This window comes from Poecile atricapillus, chromosome Z (genome assembly GCF_030490865.1).
Source record: "Poecile atricapillus isolate bPoeAtr1 chromosome Z, bPoeAtr1.hap1, whole genome shotgun sequence".
NCBI classification, from domain to species: Eukaryota; Metazoa; Chordata; class Aves; order Passeriformes; family Paridae; genus Poecile; species Poecile atricapillus.
Genome location: NC_081289.1, coordinates 103596447 through 103612275, shown reverse-complemented (window position 1 = coordinate 103612275; position 15829 = coordinate 103596447). Strand labels below are relative to the sequence as shown.

The window sequence follows — 15829 nt, the reverse complement described above, 5'->3', positions numbered from 1 at the left end:
TCACTACAGCTCCTGATGAAGAGTCCCCCTCCAGCTTTCCTGTAGGCCTCCTTCAGGTGCTGGAATATTGCTATGGGGTCTCCACACAACCTTCTCTTCTCCAGGGTGAACAGCCCCAACTTCCTCAGCCTCTCTTTGTAGGGTAGGTGCTCCAGTCCCTTTATCAACCTTGTGGCCTCCTCTGGACTTGCTTCACCTGTTCCATGTCCTTCTTGTGCTGGGGGCACCAAAGCTGGATGCAGCACTCCAGGTGGGGTCTCACCAGAGTGGAGTTACAAGGCAGAATCTCCTCCCTCACTCTGCTGGCCACTCTGCTTGCCACACTGCTTTGGATATTGACTTTTTCATAACCCCCAAGTCCTTTTCCCAGGGCTGTTCTCAATCACTTCTCTGCCCAGTCTGTAGGTGTGTCTCGGATTGCCCTGACTCAGACGTAGGACTTTGCACTTGGACTTGTTGAACTTAATGAATTTCACTGAGGTCCACCAGTCAAGCTTGTCCTGGTCCCTCTGGATGGCATCCCTTCCCTCCAGTGTGACTGCATTCCACAGCTCAGTGTCCTCAGTGAACTTGCTGAGGCTGCACTCAATCCTACTGTCTGTTCCCACTGTCTGTGTGACCAACAAAGATGCTGAGCAGCATCAACCTCAGTACTGACCCCTGCAGACACCACTTGTCCACTTGCCATGTGGACATTGGGCCCTTGACCACCACTCTTCATGTGTGATTATCCAGCCAATTCTTTATCCACCAAGTGGTTAATCCATCAAACCCACCTCTCACCAATTTAGGGAAAAGGGTGTTATACAGAACAGTGCCAAATGCTTTGCACAAATCAGGTAGACTCTGTCAGCTTCTCTGCCCCATTCACCAGTGCTGTAGTCCTGCTATAGAAGGTTGCCAAATTTGTTGGGTATAATCTGCCCGTAGTAAAGTCATTATGGCTGTTACCAAACACTCCTTTTTTTCCCCATGTGACTTAGCATAGTTTTCAGAAGAATCTGCTCCGTGACCTTGCCTGGTACAAAGACTGATTGGTCTGTAGTTCTCTGGGTCTTCTGCTTTTCTGATTTTAAAAACAGGGGTCATGCCTGCTTTTTTCCAGTCATCAGAGAATTGAGCTCACTGCCACTATTTTTCAAAAGTGGCAATGGCTTAGCAACTTTGTCTGACAGTTCCCCTCAGTACCCTCAAATGAATTTCATTGGTTTCCATGAGCTTGTGCACATTCAAGTTCCTTAGATGATCACTAATCCTCTAAGGGATGATCCTCTCCTACAGCAGACTTAAGGTTTCATCCTTCAAGTCCCCACATTTTCCTTTCTCAAATTGGGCAGTGTAGCTACAGCACTTGCCATTGAATACTGAGGTATGGAAGTCATAGAGAACCTCAGGCTTCTCTTTGTCCAGGGTGTTCAAGTTTCCCATCTCCTTCCAGAGAGAAAAGAAGGAATATCAATGAAAAAGACATTACTCAGCTATTTAATAAATTTGAAACATTCAGAAATAACATTCTACATGTATTAACCAAGCTAAGTAGTGATAAATAAGACATTATGATTCTTCTTAAACATGAGCAGCTCTCTGAGACAGAGAACCCACTTTGTTACATCTGGTGTGTGATTGCCAGATCACAGCTGCAGAGCTTTATTTACAAGCATGAAAGTGATGTATTATTTTTTTAATGCACTTGCTGAGCAAGTGTATACAATCCTTTCTGATTTTTGTTGTTGTTGTTGTTGTTGAATTGCAAAGAGCAGGAATGTCTCATGTGTCTAATTTGAGGACTCAGCTGTGTCTTGGCCAGAGCTATGTTTTTACCAGCCGTTCTTCACTGGTGAATGGATTCTTGAGGTGTACAAAATTTGGTGTACATTAATTACATTTGGCCAGTTCAAAGTATGCCAGTTGACTTACAGTCTTAATGGGAGTTGTTATGACTTCCAGTCTGAATGGGAGTTTAATGGGGATTAGTGAATTGCCTGTGTGAAACTGAGTGACACAGGTCTTAGAAAGCTGTCAGAGTGAATCAGTCTAGAAGAACAAAACTAAAGCTATGTGTCTTGGTTTATACCTTCATTTGCCTTGAGAATGGTAGATGAGTCAGTTTGTTCCTTGACATATCCCAGAACTGTCTCAGGGGTTTTGTGGCTTGCCTTGACAGCAAATGGCCTTTTAACACCGTTCTAAGTCAGAAATATTACCCTTACTGTGCCTGATGTAAATGTGCTCATCCTACTAGGGCAAGATATTGCTGAAGACTGGCTTCCTACACAAGGTTTGCAGTAAAATCTGTGTACTGAAACTTTTTCTATTTCATCCAACTGAGCAGATAACTTCATTATGATTTCAAAGTCTGTAGTTCCCAGGTCAGGCACTTCCCCTACTAAATGCAGTTTCCAAATGATAAAACTTCTATTGCACCCAATAGTTCACTATAGAAAACTTCAGAGGATCGTTGAATGGTTTGTGTTGGAAAGGACCTTAAAGATTATTTCATTGCAATCCCTTTGCCATCAGCAGGGACAGCATCCACTAGAGCTTTGTTTCTCTTTGCTCTTTTCTAGAAAATAAACTAACTTGCAGAAATCGGTTCTGTAATTCCATGTTCCCAACAGCTCACAAACAGAAGCAACCAATCAGTAGCTTCTCTCTTCTGTATTTTATTGTGCCATACCCAGGCAAGGAGCTCCAGAACACACAATGGATGAGATGGTTTGTGTACTCCATATTATTTCTCTGACAAGAGTAAAGGCAGAGGAACTGTACCTGAACCAGATGCTTAATTAATTAAGTAATCTTGTCCCTCCTCAGAGCAGACAGACAAGCCTAATATCTGGTCCATTATGTTTGTCCCTGATGTTACACAAGCCTATAAAGGTAGTAACTTCTTACTACAGTTGCTTCCACTTCTTTAAAATTGAGTTCCTCTGTAATATCCACAAGAGAAAGAGGGAATTGGTTTTTGTTTTCATTTGTGCTAGTAATTTCTCTATGGCCTAAACCAGGGGAGAGATAACTTGAAGAAGGAGGAAGGACAGATTAAGGAGAAATCCTTTTGACTGCTTGTGTTACATGGCAAATTTGAAAAGAGCATGTATACTTAATATCTGCAGTATGAGAATTGTGCATGATCCACTGCAGTTAATTCTCTCTTATCTAATGCTCTGAAATGTTTGTAATATCCTTCTGTGCTTTTGGCCTTCTCTAACAATAACCTCCAGAATTAAATCACCTCTTTTGGATCCCTTTTTTCTGATTTTCACCTATGGGTCTCTTGTAAACATTGTGCCAGAATTCTTGGGGGGGGTGGAGAGGAAGTGCTGTTAACTCACCTGTTCATTGTTAAACAGAAAAACTTAATTTGTGTGCTACAGCTTCAGTCAACTATCGGCCACTCACCAGAAGAAGCACCTTTTAATCCTTATGTGCTGCAAAGGAACAGAGGTCTAACAGGAGCAGAAAGAGGTAGGCAGAGTAATAAATATTGTTAATGCAATTTTCTTCCTTGTGGCAGAGCTCTCTCAATCTTTATTTCTTTTTTCTTGCATATATTTTGCATTATGTTATGTATTGGTAGAGCCTCTATCATAACTCAAGCCTGGTAGCTGAAGATGCCTGATGTCACCATCTATAAAGAAAATAATTTAGCAGAAACCCCTTTTTCCATTTTGAAGTGGTGAATTATTTTCTGGACTCTAAAAACTATATCCTTGCAAATTACAAAAAGAATTGTGCCCTGTTGCATCCACAGTGCCAAGCATAATGCAGTTAAAGTTGGATGCCTAAGAATGAAGTACATATAATAAGCATTCTGAGAAAAGAATTGTGTGAAGTAACTAATGGGAAGTACTAAGGAGAAGGGCCAACCTTTAACCCTCCTTTTGTCAAGGAACCTCCTGGCTTCACCCTGCACAAATGTTCAGTAGTTACTGCATGTCACCAGGGGGAGGCCACTGTCTTTCCATGTGCTCTAAAATGCATAGAGATGAACTGCATGGTTTCTTTATAATGCCCTTGCAAGGCAAACACACTGATGATCTTGAACATAGAAAAGGTGAATGTATTAGCTGTGGCAGCAAAAAATGTTTGAAATACTGTCTAATTTTTTTCAATGTTTGAACTACAGGTGATCAGAGAGAGGCCTTACCGATGGATACTGAAGTCTATGAAAGTCCATATGCTGATCCAGATGAAATTAAACCAAAAAATGTCACTCTTGACAGGAAATTGTTGACTTTGGAGGAAGGTGAACTTGGCTCTGGAAACTTTGGTACTGTAAAGAAAGGGTTCTATAAGATGAAAAAGTGAGTGTTGCCTTCTATTTTCATGGAATCTAATATGTAAAAGCTCTAGCCTCCACTTTTTGGAGCAGCAGTAATTATTGCATGTCGTTTAGAGTGACAGACTGTAACTTATTTGAGCTAATATTCACCAGTTGCTCTCTTTGTATATACACTTATGCACTCATATATGTCTTTAAAGTGGGCAAGTGCTGTTTATGACTATTTTCTCTCCTGATTGGGATAGTAGGGTGGGCATTCCACTGCCTTCCTCCATGGTTTGCAGAAGTACTGCTACATAGTATTTTCATCTCTGTCAGAAAACGTGAAGAGTGCCATGGGCAGTTTACCTATAGCAAAGAGAGTTTTGCCTGAAGTGTGATAAATACCAGTTTCCTGAAGCTGGAATGTTGATTTTCAAGAAGACAGAACATGTAACGTTTTCTATCTCAGGACATTTCTATGTCATGTTAGTAGGAACAGGCCCTGTTGATACTTGACTCTTCATGCATTTCCATAGTAAAATATTATCAGCATGCAGTTTATGTGCATGGACTGATAAAGTACACACTCTCATCTCTTGAAGCTGGAGGCATTTCTTTAACCAAGGCAGAGGCAAAAAGGATTTCTATTTCTCCAGTATAGGCTGTATGGATTTGAAGGGCTCTGATCTCAGCTTGTGTATATTTTAATCTTGTTTCACACTTGAGCTATGTTGATCTCATCAGTCACTCTTTCAGTTTGCTGTATGAATGGAAAGTTGCAGAAGCAGGCTTACATTCTCAGGATTTCAGAGCACTGCCTTGGCACCTGGCAATGCTGCATGTTCCAAGCTCACCCCCAAAACACTCCAGTGCTTAGAAAGCTCATTATAGCTTTTCTTGCTAGAAGAGCTTTATGCCATCCTTGCCAGAATGGACAAGAAAATTTTGTCCAATATGGGGGGTTTTTTTCAGACTTCTTTAGGCATTTTTATGACAATCTGTAATTTTCTCAGGTTCTTTTCATTCTCTTTCTTTTGCTTAGCTGTCTTCTGAGCATTTGATAGAGAGATGTTCCTGTTATGGCTGTTTTTTTTTCTCCTGTGAGTGTCCATTCTCTTTTGTCATAATTTGTACTAGGTGAATGGAAACATCTGATTAATATTGTGTGCAATTAGTGCACAGATTTTTCAGCAGCTAGTCCCAGAACTGGATTCTCTTTTGCAGGGGTGCCAAGCCTGTGGCTGTAAAAATTCTGAAGAATGAGAGTAATGATCCAGCCATAAAAGATGAATTATTGAGAGAAGCAAATGTAATGCAGCAACTGGATAACCCATATATAGTACGAATGATAGGTATATGTGAAGCTGAGGCCTGGATGTTAGTAATGGAAATGGCTGAACTCGGGCCACTGAACAAATTTCTGCAAAAAAATAGGTATGTGAACTTGGATTCCATTCCATAGGATACAATTCCTTTTTTATATTTTTTTTCTTTTTCTTTAAGAACAATTAAATTGATATGTTGTTAAAGTAATAATTAATGATTACAGTTATTCTTCACTGGAACATGTCTCCAAACTGTCATGTATTTCTGCCAAAATAAAGTATTTTAAATAAATGAAAGACTTTTCACATGTCCTTCAACTTCTCCTTTATTGACGTGATCACATCATCTTGCCCAGGACAGGAGCCTAGATTGCCTTTTCTAATTGAAGCTTGGTTAAATGTAAGTGAATCAGGTTCCCAGTGTAATGCAGACAAATTCAGAGCAAAGATTTGTATTTGAATTCCATTAAAAGTTATGAAAAATAACTACTGACCTCTTTAAAATTCAATTGTGATTTTCAGACATGTCACAGAGAAGAATATAACAGAGCTGGTGCATCAGGTTTCTATGGGGATGAAATACCTGGAGGAGAATAATTTTGTTCATAGGGATCTGGCTGCAAGAAATGTGCTGTTAGTCACCCAACATTATGCCAAAATTAGTGACTTCGGACTTTCTAAAGCTCTTAGTGCTGATGAAAATTATTACAAGGTAAGGTCTGAACACAACATGAAAAGTGTGTAGCAACATAGCTTAATAACGATATTATCAGTTGATATGCAGTTGAAAATTAGAAAAAATATGTATCATTTGTTATTTTATAACCTGATACTAGATTGCCAAATTCAAAATGTGTGATATCAACATTAAGAGACACGTAGGGAAGAGAAGGCTTGTCCCTCCTTTTACTTGTCTACTTTCATTTACTTTTCATAAACTTGTATTAGAAGATTGAAAGTTATTGTGGGAATGAGATACCACCTTATATAAAAGGGGGAAAATGTGTCCATCATGTCCAAGAAAAACGTAGGCTAGCACTAATACGCTGTCTTATAGAACAGAATTAGGGGAGGTTTTTGAAAGAATACCATTGTTAAATAATAAATTAGCCTAAACAAAATTTGTTAATCTTGGTTTTAAATTCTTTGGACCTCTGTACACCTCAAGTGATTAAAATAATTGCAACATTCAATAACGTAAAAGGCGGGAGACAAAGGCTGTTGCCGTGCCTGTATTTGTTCTCCTGATATATCACTCTTGTGATTCAAATTACTTCTTTGCTTATTCCCTTTCATAATTTCTTTGAAACTAATAATCCAATCCCTGAAACACTGCAGAGGAGAAGCAAGCATGTGCTCCCTTCTGATGACCTTCCTGTTTTGCAACAGTAGTCACTGCTGCCAGAAAAGGCATCTTAAGTCTGCCACTAGCTTGGACAGAGACACTTGTCAATTCCAGTCTCAGGGCCTCAAGAATTAGTATCAAAGTCCATTTTCTTTGCAACTCCACAGGATGCAGTAGGATCCTGTCACTAGATCTAGCACTGTGCTGGTATAGCTTGACTCTTGAATGGTCATAATGCAGTATTCTGACATAATTTAGGTAAACTATGGCTTGCCACAAGGCAGTCACTGTGCTTTGAAATGGAGCACCCACTTCAACCATCTGGACACATCTCTTAGGCTTTGTGAGAGCCAAATGGAAAAAACTGATTCTAAAGAGCAACGTTAAATTAAATGCCACTAAACGAATGACTCAAATACATTTAGCTAGTCTTTTTTTTTACCATAGATTTCATTTCAATTAATTATTTTGAAAGTGGAAGATTTGAACAATTTTGTAACACTTTTGAAGAAGCTGTTACCCATTCTCTCTAATGGTAACTGCATCAGAAATGTTATATACTTAGTACAAATGTGTGTAGATCTAAGTTAAGGTGAATTATGTGCATTCAGGTGTTGTTTACTACTTACCATTGTATCTAGTCTGCTTTTTTTCCTTTCTGTTATGACATATTTTAGGCACAAAGTCATGGAAAATGGCCAGTCAAATGGTATGCTCCAGAATGCATGAATTTCTACAAATTTTCTAGCAAAAGTGATGTCTGGAGCTTTGGGGTTTTAATGTGGGAAGCTTTCTCTTATGGACAAAAACCGTATAAGGTGAGTGGTTATATTTGGCAATGCTTTTTCTTTAGAAGTTCAGAGCAAGTTTGAACCAATATCTTTTCCTAACTAAAAGGAGTTGCTGCTCCTGAGGAGTTGTTGACAAATGAGTCAAAGGATAGCCGAAAAATAAGTTCCAAGCCTCTGTTTGATTTATGTTGTCATGTGTGCTGCAATCATTTGCAAACTGTTCTGGTCACCCTGTTCCAGGGAATGAAGGGTGGAGAAGTTGCACAGATGATTGAAAGAGGAGAGCGAATGGAACGTCCTGAAGTCTGCCCAGCTGAAGTCTATAGCCTAATGAAATTGTGTTGGACATACAAGTGAGTGTCATGGGATTCTCTTTTGATAGAAATACATTTTAATGTACATGGTTAATAGCCAGAAAGGGCGTGAGTAAGGGTTACTTCTAAATACATCTTTTCAACTGGAGTTTAGTTTACAACCATACTGCAAGCTAAGGAGTCCATTGTACTTTCAGGTGAAAATTATCTGAGTTATAGAGTGTACAAAACCCAATTTTGTAGAACAGTTTATTCAAACTGTAAATAACTATATACAAAATACAGGGTATCATAAAAAAGTAAGTCCAGAAAAAGGTCAGTCTAATGTATTTTGAAAAGAATGTTTGAAATTAAACAAATACTTTTGTTTCATTTTGAATTTCATTTCATTTAATTTTCATTTCCAATGCTTTTGCTTTACTGAAATTTCAAAGTCATATTGCGATATGTTTGTTCTATTCCTCTATATTTAACTGTTTTGAGCTGTTTATCTCTTCTCTCATAACTGAATATATTCAAATTGGATCCCACACTGACTTCTTATCAGTGAGAGACAAACCATCTTTTCAGGTCATACCTGATATGTTAGAAGGTTTTTTTCTGTTTCATAACCATTTAGAAATTAGAATTATGAACTATAGAAAAAAAATAAAGCTTACCTGATGTTTTTTTTAATTAGTGTGTTGTAAAAATGTATTAAAACTGTTTTATGATTTATTGTCTTAAACTATTCTGCTGAAGTTACTTTCAACTGTAGGAAGTCTCCAGAAAGCACCTGAAATGACTGCAATATCACTTATTCTTCCAGTTCACCATCTGGAGAATAGCTTTGTCCAAAAGGTTAAGGAGCCTTGGTAATTCACTTTTAGGTATCTTGCTTCTGTGTTAGCTTTATTAAACCTAAAACTCTACAAAGAACATGCAACCAAAAAGTAATTCCTGCATTTTGGTTTGACTCAAGGAATGCTGTAACAGTTCTACAGTGAAAGGGATAGGGTTTTGGTTTTATTAACAAATATATCATAAAGTACGATGATTTTTATTTTTTGTACAAAAATATCTTTATTATTGGAAAAAAATAAATTTTAGAAAGAAGGCTCAGGTTAGGCAGAGTAACTGTCACAATATGTAATGTAAAATTGTAAGGGCTTGTTGTCAGTTTAATTGTGTTCTCCAAATAAACAATTGCAGATATAAAAGAAAGATGGTACAGTCATATATAATGTGTGGGTAGGCTCCTCTGAGTGCTTGTAACCATTCTGTGTGATGGTACCACCCATTATAAGGCATATATTGCATAGCAAGTATTGTTTTCTCAAGATTATTACTAAAGTAAATGAAGTAGAAAATTAAATGGAGCTGATTTACCACTTCTTTCTTTTAGTACTTTCACCAACCACAAAGTAACAGGCATGACAGTAAATCCACTGACTGGATGCTCTGTAGTAGTATTTGGCACTTGGTATTAATTTTGTACTGTCATTTTTGTAGCCTTAAAATATTTAAATGGGCTGTCACTGAGGCAGAGTTTTGAGGGCTGTAAGGCCCATGAATCTTGATGGCTCTGTCCTTTCTGCACAGTGACACTTGTCATCTCTCCACAGCATTGACGACCGACCAGGATTTGTTGCAGTCGAGATGAGATTACGTAACTACTATTATGACATTTCCCACTAACAGCGTGGAGGGCAGCAGCTTCCTTGTCTCCAGCCAACACCCTCTGAGAAGCAGCTCATTTTCTGAAGCCAAGAAACCTTGATTTTTGTATTTCCGTTTTCAACCTGCAAAGCTCAGAGCTGAGCCTTATATCCGTAATATTGCCTTTCCTTACCTTGTGCACAAAATCCAGCCCCAAAAAAGTATTGGAACTGTAATTGTAATGGTCTCAAAGTGTGCAGCAAGGATGTTAGATAAGATATTTGTACTTTTGCTACATTTCATTTCATTTTATTTACAGCTCTATTTGCTTTATATTTTGTAGTCCTGTAAAACTTGTTTAATGACTTTGAGCTCTCTTCCTCTCCTATAGTGGAATACAGATTGAAATTTAGAGTCTTATCATCTATATTCTTAGCCTTTAAGTATATTGAGTTGTTCCAGCCTTCCCTTTCTTCAGGGAAGAATAGCATAAATTTTTCTCACTATGAAGCAAATTCAGTGTGCAAGTGTGTCAGACGCTTTGACTGACAGTGTGTTTGATTCTATCACCAAGCCCCTTTAAAGCAAATCATATTCTTGGTAGCAGAGTAAGCAGAGGGGAATTAGAGTTCTGACTTTCTAACATCATCACATCCTTTAAATGTGACCATCTTCTTTTGTTCCTTATCTCATGTGTGGAGCCCAGCTGTTCCCCGGGGAGTTATTTTTTTCCCAGTGACAACTGGGAACTCAGAGGCTTGATCTCATCTTGGAAGAAAACATACCAGCACCTAAGATGATTCCATATTTTAACATAGACTCCAACACTGCATTCCTGAAAATACACCTGTGATGGAGCAGCACTTACTTTTCTCTGTTCTCTTTCATCCTTCTCCAGACATATATTTTCTATGCATCTATTTGGGTATACCATAGGTCCTTGTATTATGTTTTGAGCAGCAATAATTTCTAACTTTTCTTCAAACCTTTCTTAAAAAACATCTGAAAATCTGAGAATCTCACCACACCTTATCACCTCCAAAGTTAAATTTCACTTCTAGTTCAAATATTTTATATATGGACAACAAGATTACTTTTTCAGCACCAAAATCTTAGTATTTTATTTGTCCTGTGGGACAAATCCCTGGGGGCATCTCAGGAAAAGGCATTTGTCCCATCACTCCTCTATAAAGCAGCGTGTGTCTCCATTAACTTGGAAGTATTGTAGAGCAATAACAAATAATGTAATCAACCTCTGATTCTGTTTTTACCCTTATGCTTTACTTGCTCCATATCATTTTAAATATTATCAATAACAACATTTCTATCACTTATTACTCACAAGCAGCTACTTTATTTTCATTTGCTTATATCTCAGGAACCTACATACATTTTTTCTGCTAGATATAGAGATTTTAGAAGAATATGAAGAATAAGATTTAGAGTTAGATATATTTATAGCATATGGCTGGTTAGAGTATACATGTTTGATTTTTGTGTGAACAGAGTATTTTTAGAGATGCAGTGGTATTTTTTTTCTCTAGTAATGAAATTGTGTGAGCAATTTAACTGAGAAAGAGTGAAATAATTTTCATAAAAGACAAGACTATAAACCAATGTAGAAGCTACTGGATTTTTTTTTCCCCTTTTTACTAAGTTTACGGTCTATTTGTTTAATATCTGGTGCCTTTTGGTAGTTTAGTCTTGACTGTCCAGTGCAAGGCACCACGGGCTACTGGAAGATACTGAGTGCAATTGACCGTGTTTCAAATGTGACCAAGCATGACTTACCTTGAAGATGATTTAATTTTTGTTTTGTTTTTAAGAAACATTTTTCTACAAAACCAGCTTGTGTAGAAGGTAGCCATAGTTATATATAGGTGTTTTGTCAATTATGTTGCAGAGAGTTTATTATCTCTACATGTGCAATTAGTACACTTATGGGGATATTAGTTATAAACAAATTGCACAAATCTTTATGAACCAGCAAGTGACAGTACTCCATTTCCCAGAATGGGAGATATATTCCTCTATATCTCTCTTGCTCTTTAAAAGTGATGCCTGCTACAACAAGCCTGGAGGATTATTTCTTCTCCTCTCCTCCAAGTGAATGTCAACATCACTTTCTGGAGTTACTTGATTATTTTTAGCTTCACTATTACATAATAAAAGTTTACAATGAGAATATAAAGTATTGTGAAATAAATGGATTCGGTTTTAACATTTTAATTAAAAATACTTTTACAACATATGTTGTCTTAACAAGAATCCTTTCATAATTATATTCTTTGTAAAAAATCCTGATGCTGTGCAGTTTGTATATGTACTGAGTTCTGTGATTGTTGTGGGAGACTGAGATTTTCCTATTGACAGTGAAAGGTACAAAATAGGATAGCTAAACCCACTCAAGCCTGGGCTGCTTTTGGAGCAATTCAGGAATAGCAGGAAATTCCCAAAATATGCACGCTGTTGTTGCACCTAAGTCTTTTCAAAATGATTCGCAACAAAACTGTGCTGGATCTGGAAAGTTAGAGATGCCAGGAGTCAGTGCAGTGTATCAGCTAGACAAGAATTTCTGCCTTACAGATGTCAGCTATGCAGGATTTAAGTCACATTGTATGACATGGAGCCTCCCTCAGATGCAGACAGCTGTTCTCGGTATTCTAAAGTAAAACCAGCAACATCTTAGTCTTTCATTTAGCTTTTTTTCATGCTCAGGTTCTCAGGAAAGCTAAGGTTAGGTGGGTGAGAATTTGAATAATAAAAAAGAAAAGCAGAAAGGTAGACAACTTTTCAAGCAGGTATTGGGGGGATCAGTCAGTGACTGTTTCTGTTCTGCTGTGGTTGTTTTCCTGTATAGCAAATCTGGCCTAATTGCTGCACCTTCCCACTTGTGGGGCTGTACCATCAACTGATACAAAGGGACTTTTTGTCTTTTGGCTGTCTGGATCTGATTGTCTACATTTAGATTGACCTGTCTCAGAAATGCCACTTGGTGGTGTAGGCCCCCAGGTGATTGACATGGCAGAGTTAAGGGGTAGAAAACTGCAGCATGTCCTTAGAGAGGCTGGTGGAGAAAAAAGACCAGGTGATAATGTGCTAAGAGGACTTTTCAGTGGAGGAAAACAAAGGTGTATTTACACCTTTGGTTAGGACTCAAATTTACGAAACCATTGAGTTTTGAAGTAAGGAAAGCATGTGCCTTTTTCCATAAAGACACACCCAAGCATTTTAAAAGCCCTGTCCTTGCTTCTAGTGTGCAATTTTTAAATTCCTCAGTCAGCCATGTGCAAAAAAAAAAAAAAAACTTTTAATCAATGACAATGAGAAATACCCATAATTTTCACCCCTGAAATCATCACAGTTAGCACTGCCAATTTGCCAGAGAGCCCGTCTGCAAGCGGCCTGGCCTGCACAGCCAGGTGGTGCACCAAGGCAGTGTGTCCTCGCCCAGCCCTTCCAGGAGGTGGCAATGCCTGAACACGGTTGGAGTGAAGCACTTCTCTGGCCTTTTCTGGCACTCTCCACTCTGCCCCGGCTGTTGTTGTGCCTGCGTGTTACGGAGGACACACTCTATTTGCTCCTTGCTGTGAAGCAATGTTGCATGTGAGGACGAATCATCATTTATTTATATGGTGAACAGTCAGCTGTGGATGATTAACAAAGATTTCTGAGACTCGGTGTCCCCTTGTCTTTTAAGTGATCACGGCAGTGAGAGAGTGCACGCAGAAAGATACAGACTATGCTCCACACGTGCCTAGAAGGGAGGGAAGCTAGCATGTGGACTGAATAATATAGGGAAACATTAAGCAAGCAGTTGTAATTACCAGCCCTAAATTTAGTGGGGACAGAAAGACTGCAAGGGATGCAAAAGAAGAAAAAAAAAAGATATTCCTGTTAAAAAAAAAGCCTGTCTGAGACATGTAAGGCAAATCCTGAGAACAGCCCTCCAGTCACTCAGAGTGCCCTGAAGCCAAGCTAGAGCTATGCATATATCTCCAAATAGGCTTTCTTTTCTTTTCTTTTCTGTCACATATGTGATAATTGGGACAAAGACTCACTGGGTTCCTTGGCATATAATTAACTCTGCATGGAGTATAACGACTGCTTCCCTGAGACAGTGGAGGTGTGCACATTTCTTGATAACCAGAGAAGAGAGGAAACAGGAGGCAGCTGGGGAAAGCATTACACTACTGTCCATTAAAATTCACTATTTCAGTGGTGACCAGTCAACTGTAAATGTGCAGAGATCATTAACTGCTCTCGTCTGTCCACCATTGCAAATGCTTTAAAATGTCACATTAAGAAACTGTTAGGTCTTGTTTAACTGTGTCAAAGTGTTTGTGGGGGAATGCCACTGCCATGCACCTGCAGCTACAGTGCCTACCTAGCACACTCCACGTGTCAGAGGTTCAGTCAGCTGAGAGCCAGGCTCCCGGTGCCCCTGCCATGTCAGAAATGCAACACATTTCAGCAACGACAGGAAAAAAATTTGCAAAGAACAGTTCAATGACACTGTCCTGTTACATTGTCACCTGCCAGTGGATGCATTGACATCAACATCTGTTCTTCCTACTTCCTGCTATAATAGAGAGAAAATGTGCCAGTTTCAGCAACAGCAAGAGTGTCAAGGTTATATTGCATGACTGAACATCAGAACAGGTAGCAGAAAACTTTAATAGCTGTCTCTTGAGCAGCTTGAAGACTTTCCTTTAAAAATATTACACACTTAATGCACATATGCACGTGTATTTCTTGTCATTATTTCATACTTGAGTTCAATAATGATGTTTTCTTCAGTTGTTACTGCATAGACATTGTAGCTGTATCTTCATGTCTTGTTGTAATTTATGTGCAGTTTTCACCAGTGTTACCAAACAATTTCTTTCTGACGGGAAATATCAGGTACCACCTCCAGTAATCTGAGGCTGAGACCAGCTGGCAAGAATTAATAATGTTGGTTTTCAGTAATAGTTCTGGAAGATAACAAGAAAACTGCTTGGAAGAAAACAGCATGGATACATCAAGAAATGCATGAGAGGTACAAGCTCACTGATCTTGTCAAAGTGCGGCGCTTCAGGGCATTTTTCCCACTCCACTTTGGAGCAGATGTAAATTGCCTGTTTGGCTAGGTTTGATGTTTCTTTTCCCAAAAGATACATATTTAGAGTCAATGTTTCCTGAATTTTCCCCAGTAGTGACACATCTTTATACCCACAGTTGGTTATAAAAACCTAGATTACCAATGTCATTTTGTTCCAGCAAGATTTCCTCTGTTGCCAGTAAATGCCCCACACTGGGCTGTTTCTATGCATACAGCTACATTTCTGTTCTAGCAGCTCCACAGGCCTCATTCTTCTGACTACTCTGCAAACACATGCTTGAGTTAAACAGGAGCACCAGCAGACAGTCCTCTCCCAAAGCCCTCTTGCTCCCTCTGATGATCAAAGGGCAATGCAGAGAAGCAATGCACAATAAAGTTCAGCCACCACCATGAGGAAGGTTCCCAACCTCCTTCTCCGAGCACGTCTGTTTCTTTTAGACGATATAGCCTCTTTAAGACAGTAAATACAAAATGGTACAGATCTTTATTATCAGATTACGTTGGTGTTACAAGACCCCTACACGCCCCTTGCACTCAGGAGCCACCTCATTTTTTGCAGACTTCTAATGCACTAGAGCACAAAATCTTCTCTTTTTTCTTTTTCTTCTGTAAATATGTTGTTGACTCTGTCATAGACACATGCATATCTTTGGCTATTTTAAAATTGTGTATTCACTGGTATTACTGCTTCCCCAGGGGCATGCAGCAATGAGGTACTATTTTTAAACTCCTCAATCAGCCATGACTTCCTTTTTGTCTGTCCACTCTGTAGCTGCCATAGGGAGTAAGCATGGCATTCCTCATCTTTTTGTGGTTTCTACTTATAAGGAATAAGCAGAACAAGTAGTGGTTCTTGTTGGTACTGGAGTACTACACAAGTCAGAATACAGGAAAAAGCACAGACTGAATCATGTCTCAGAAATTCACTCTCCAGTGTCACATTGTACCCGAGTTAATCCAAACCAGAACTCCTGCTATACAAGCACAAGTACAAAGCTCACAGTTTGTTCCCAAAACTCCCACAGCTTTTTCCATGCCAGCTATA

The 15829-nt window shown here is 38.8% G+C and overlaps 1 protein-coding gene across 1 annotated transcript in view; it reads left to right on the top strand.

The window, feature by feature from the left end:
- The window catches only part of SYK (spleen associated tyrosine kinase), a 49853-nt gene extending 37939 nt beyond the window's left edge, over positions 1 to 11914 (top strand). The window contains exons 9-15 of the mRNA XM_058828280.1: positions 3378 to 3468; positions 4130 to 4307; positions 5492 to 5701; positions 6115 to 6304; positions 7615 to 7755; positions 7969 to 8081; positions 9647 to 11914. Of these exons, the coding sequence (XP_058684263.1) occupies positions 3378 to 3468; positions 4130 to 4307; positions 5492 to 5701; positions 6115 to 6304; positions 7615 to 7755; positions 7969 to 8081; positions 9647 to 9719 (996 nt within the window). The 3' untranslated portion in view covers positions 9720 to 11914. The remainder of the gene's footprint in view (positions 1 to 3377; positions 3469 to 4129; positions 4308 to 5491; positions 5702 to 6114; positions 6305 to 7614; positions 7756 to 7968; positions 8082 to 9646) is intronic.
- The last annotated feature ends 3915 nt before the right edge of the window (positions 11915 to 15829 follow it).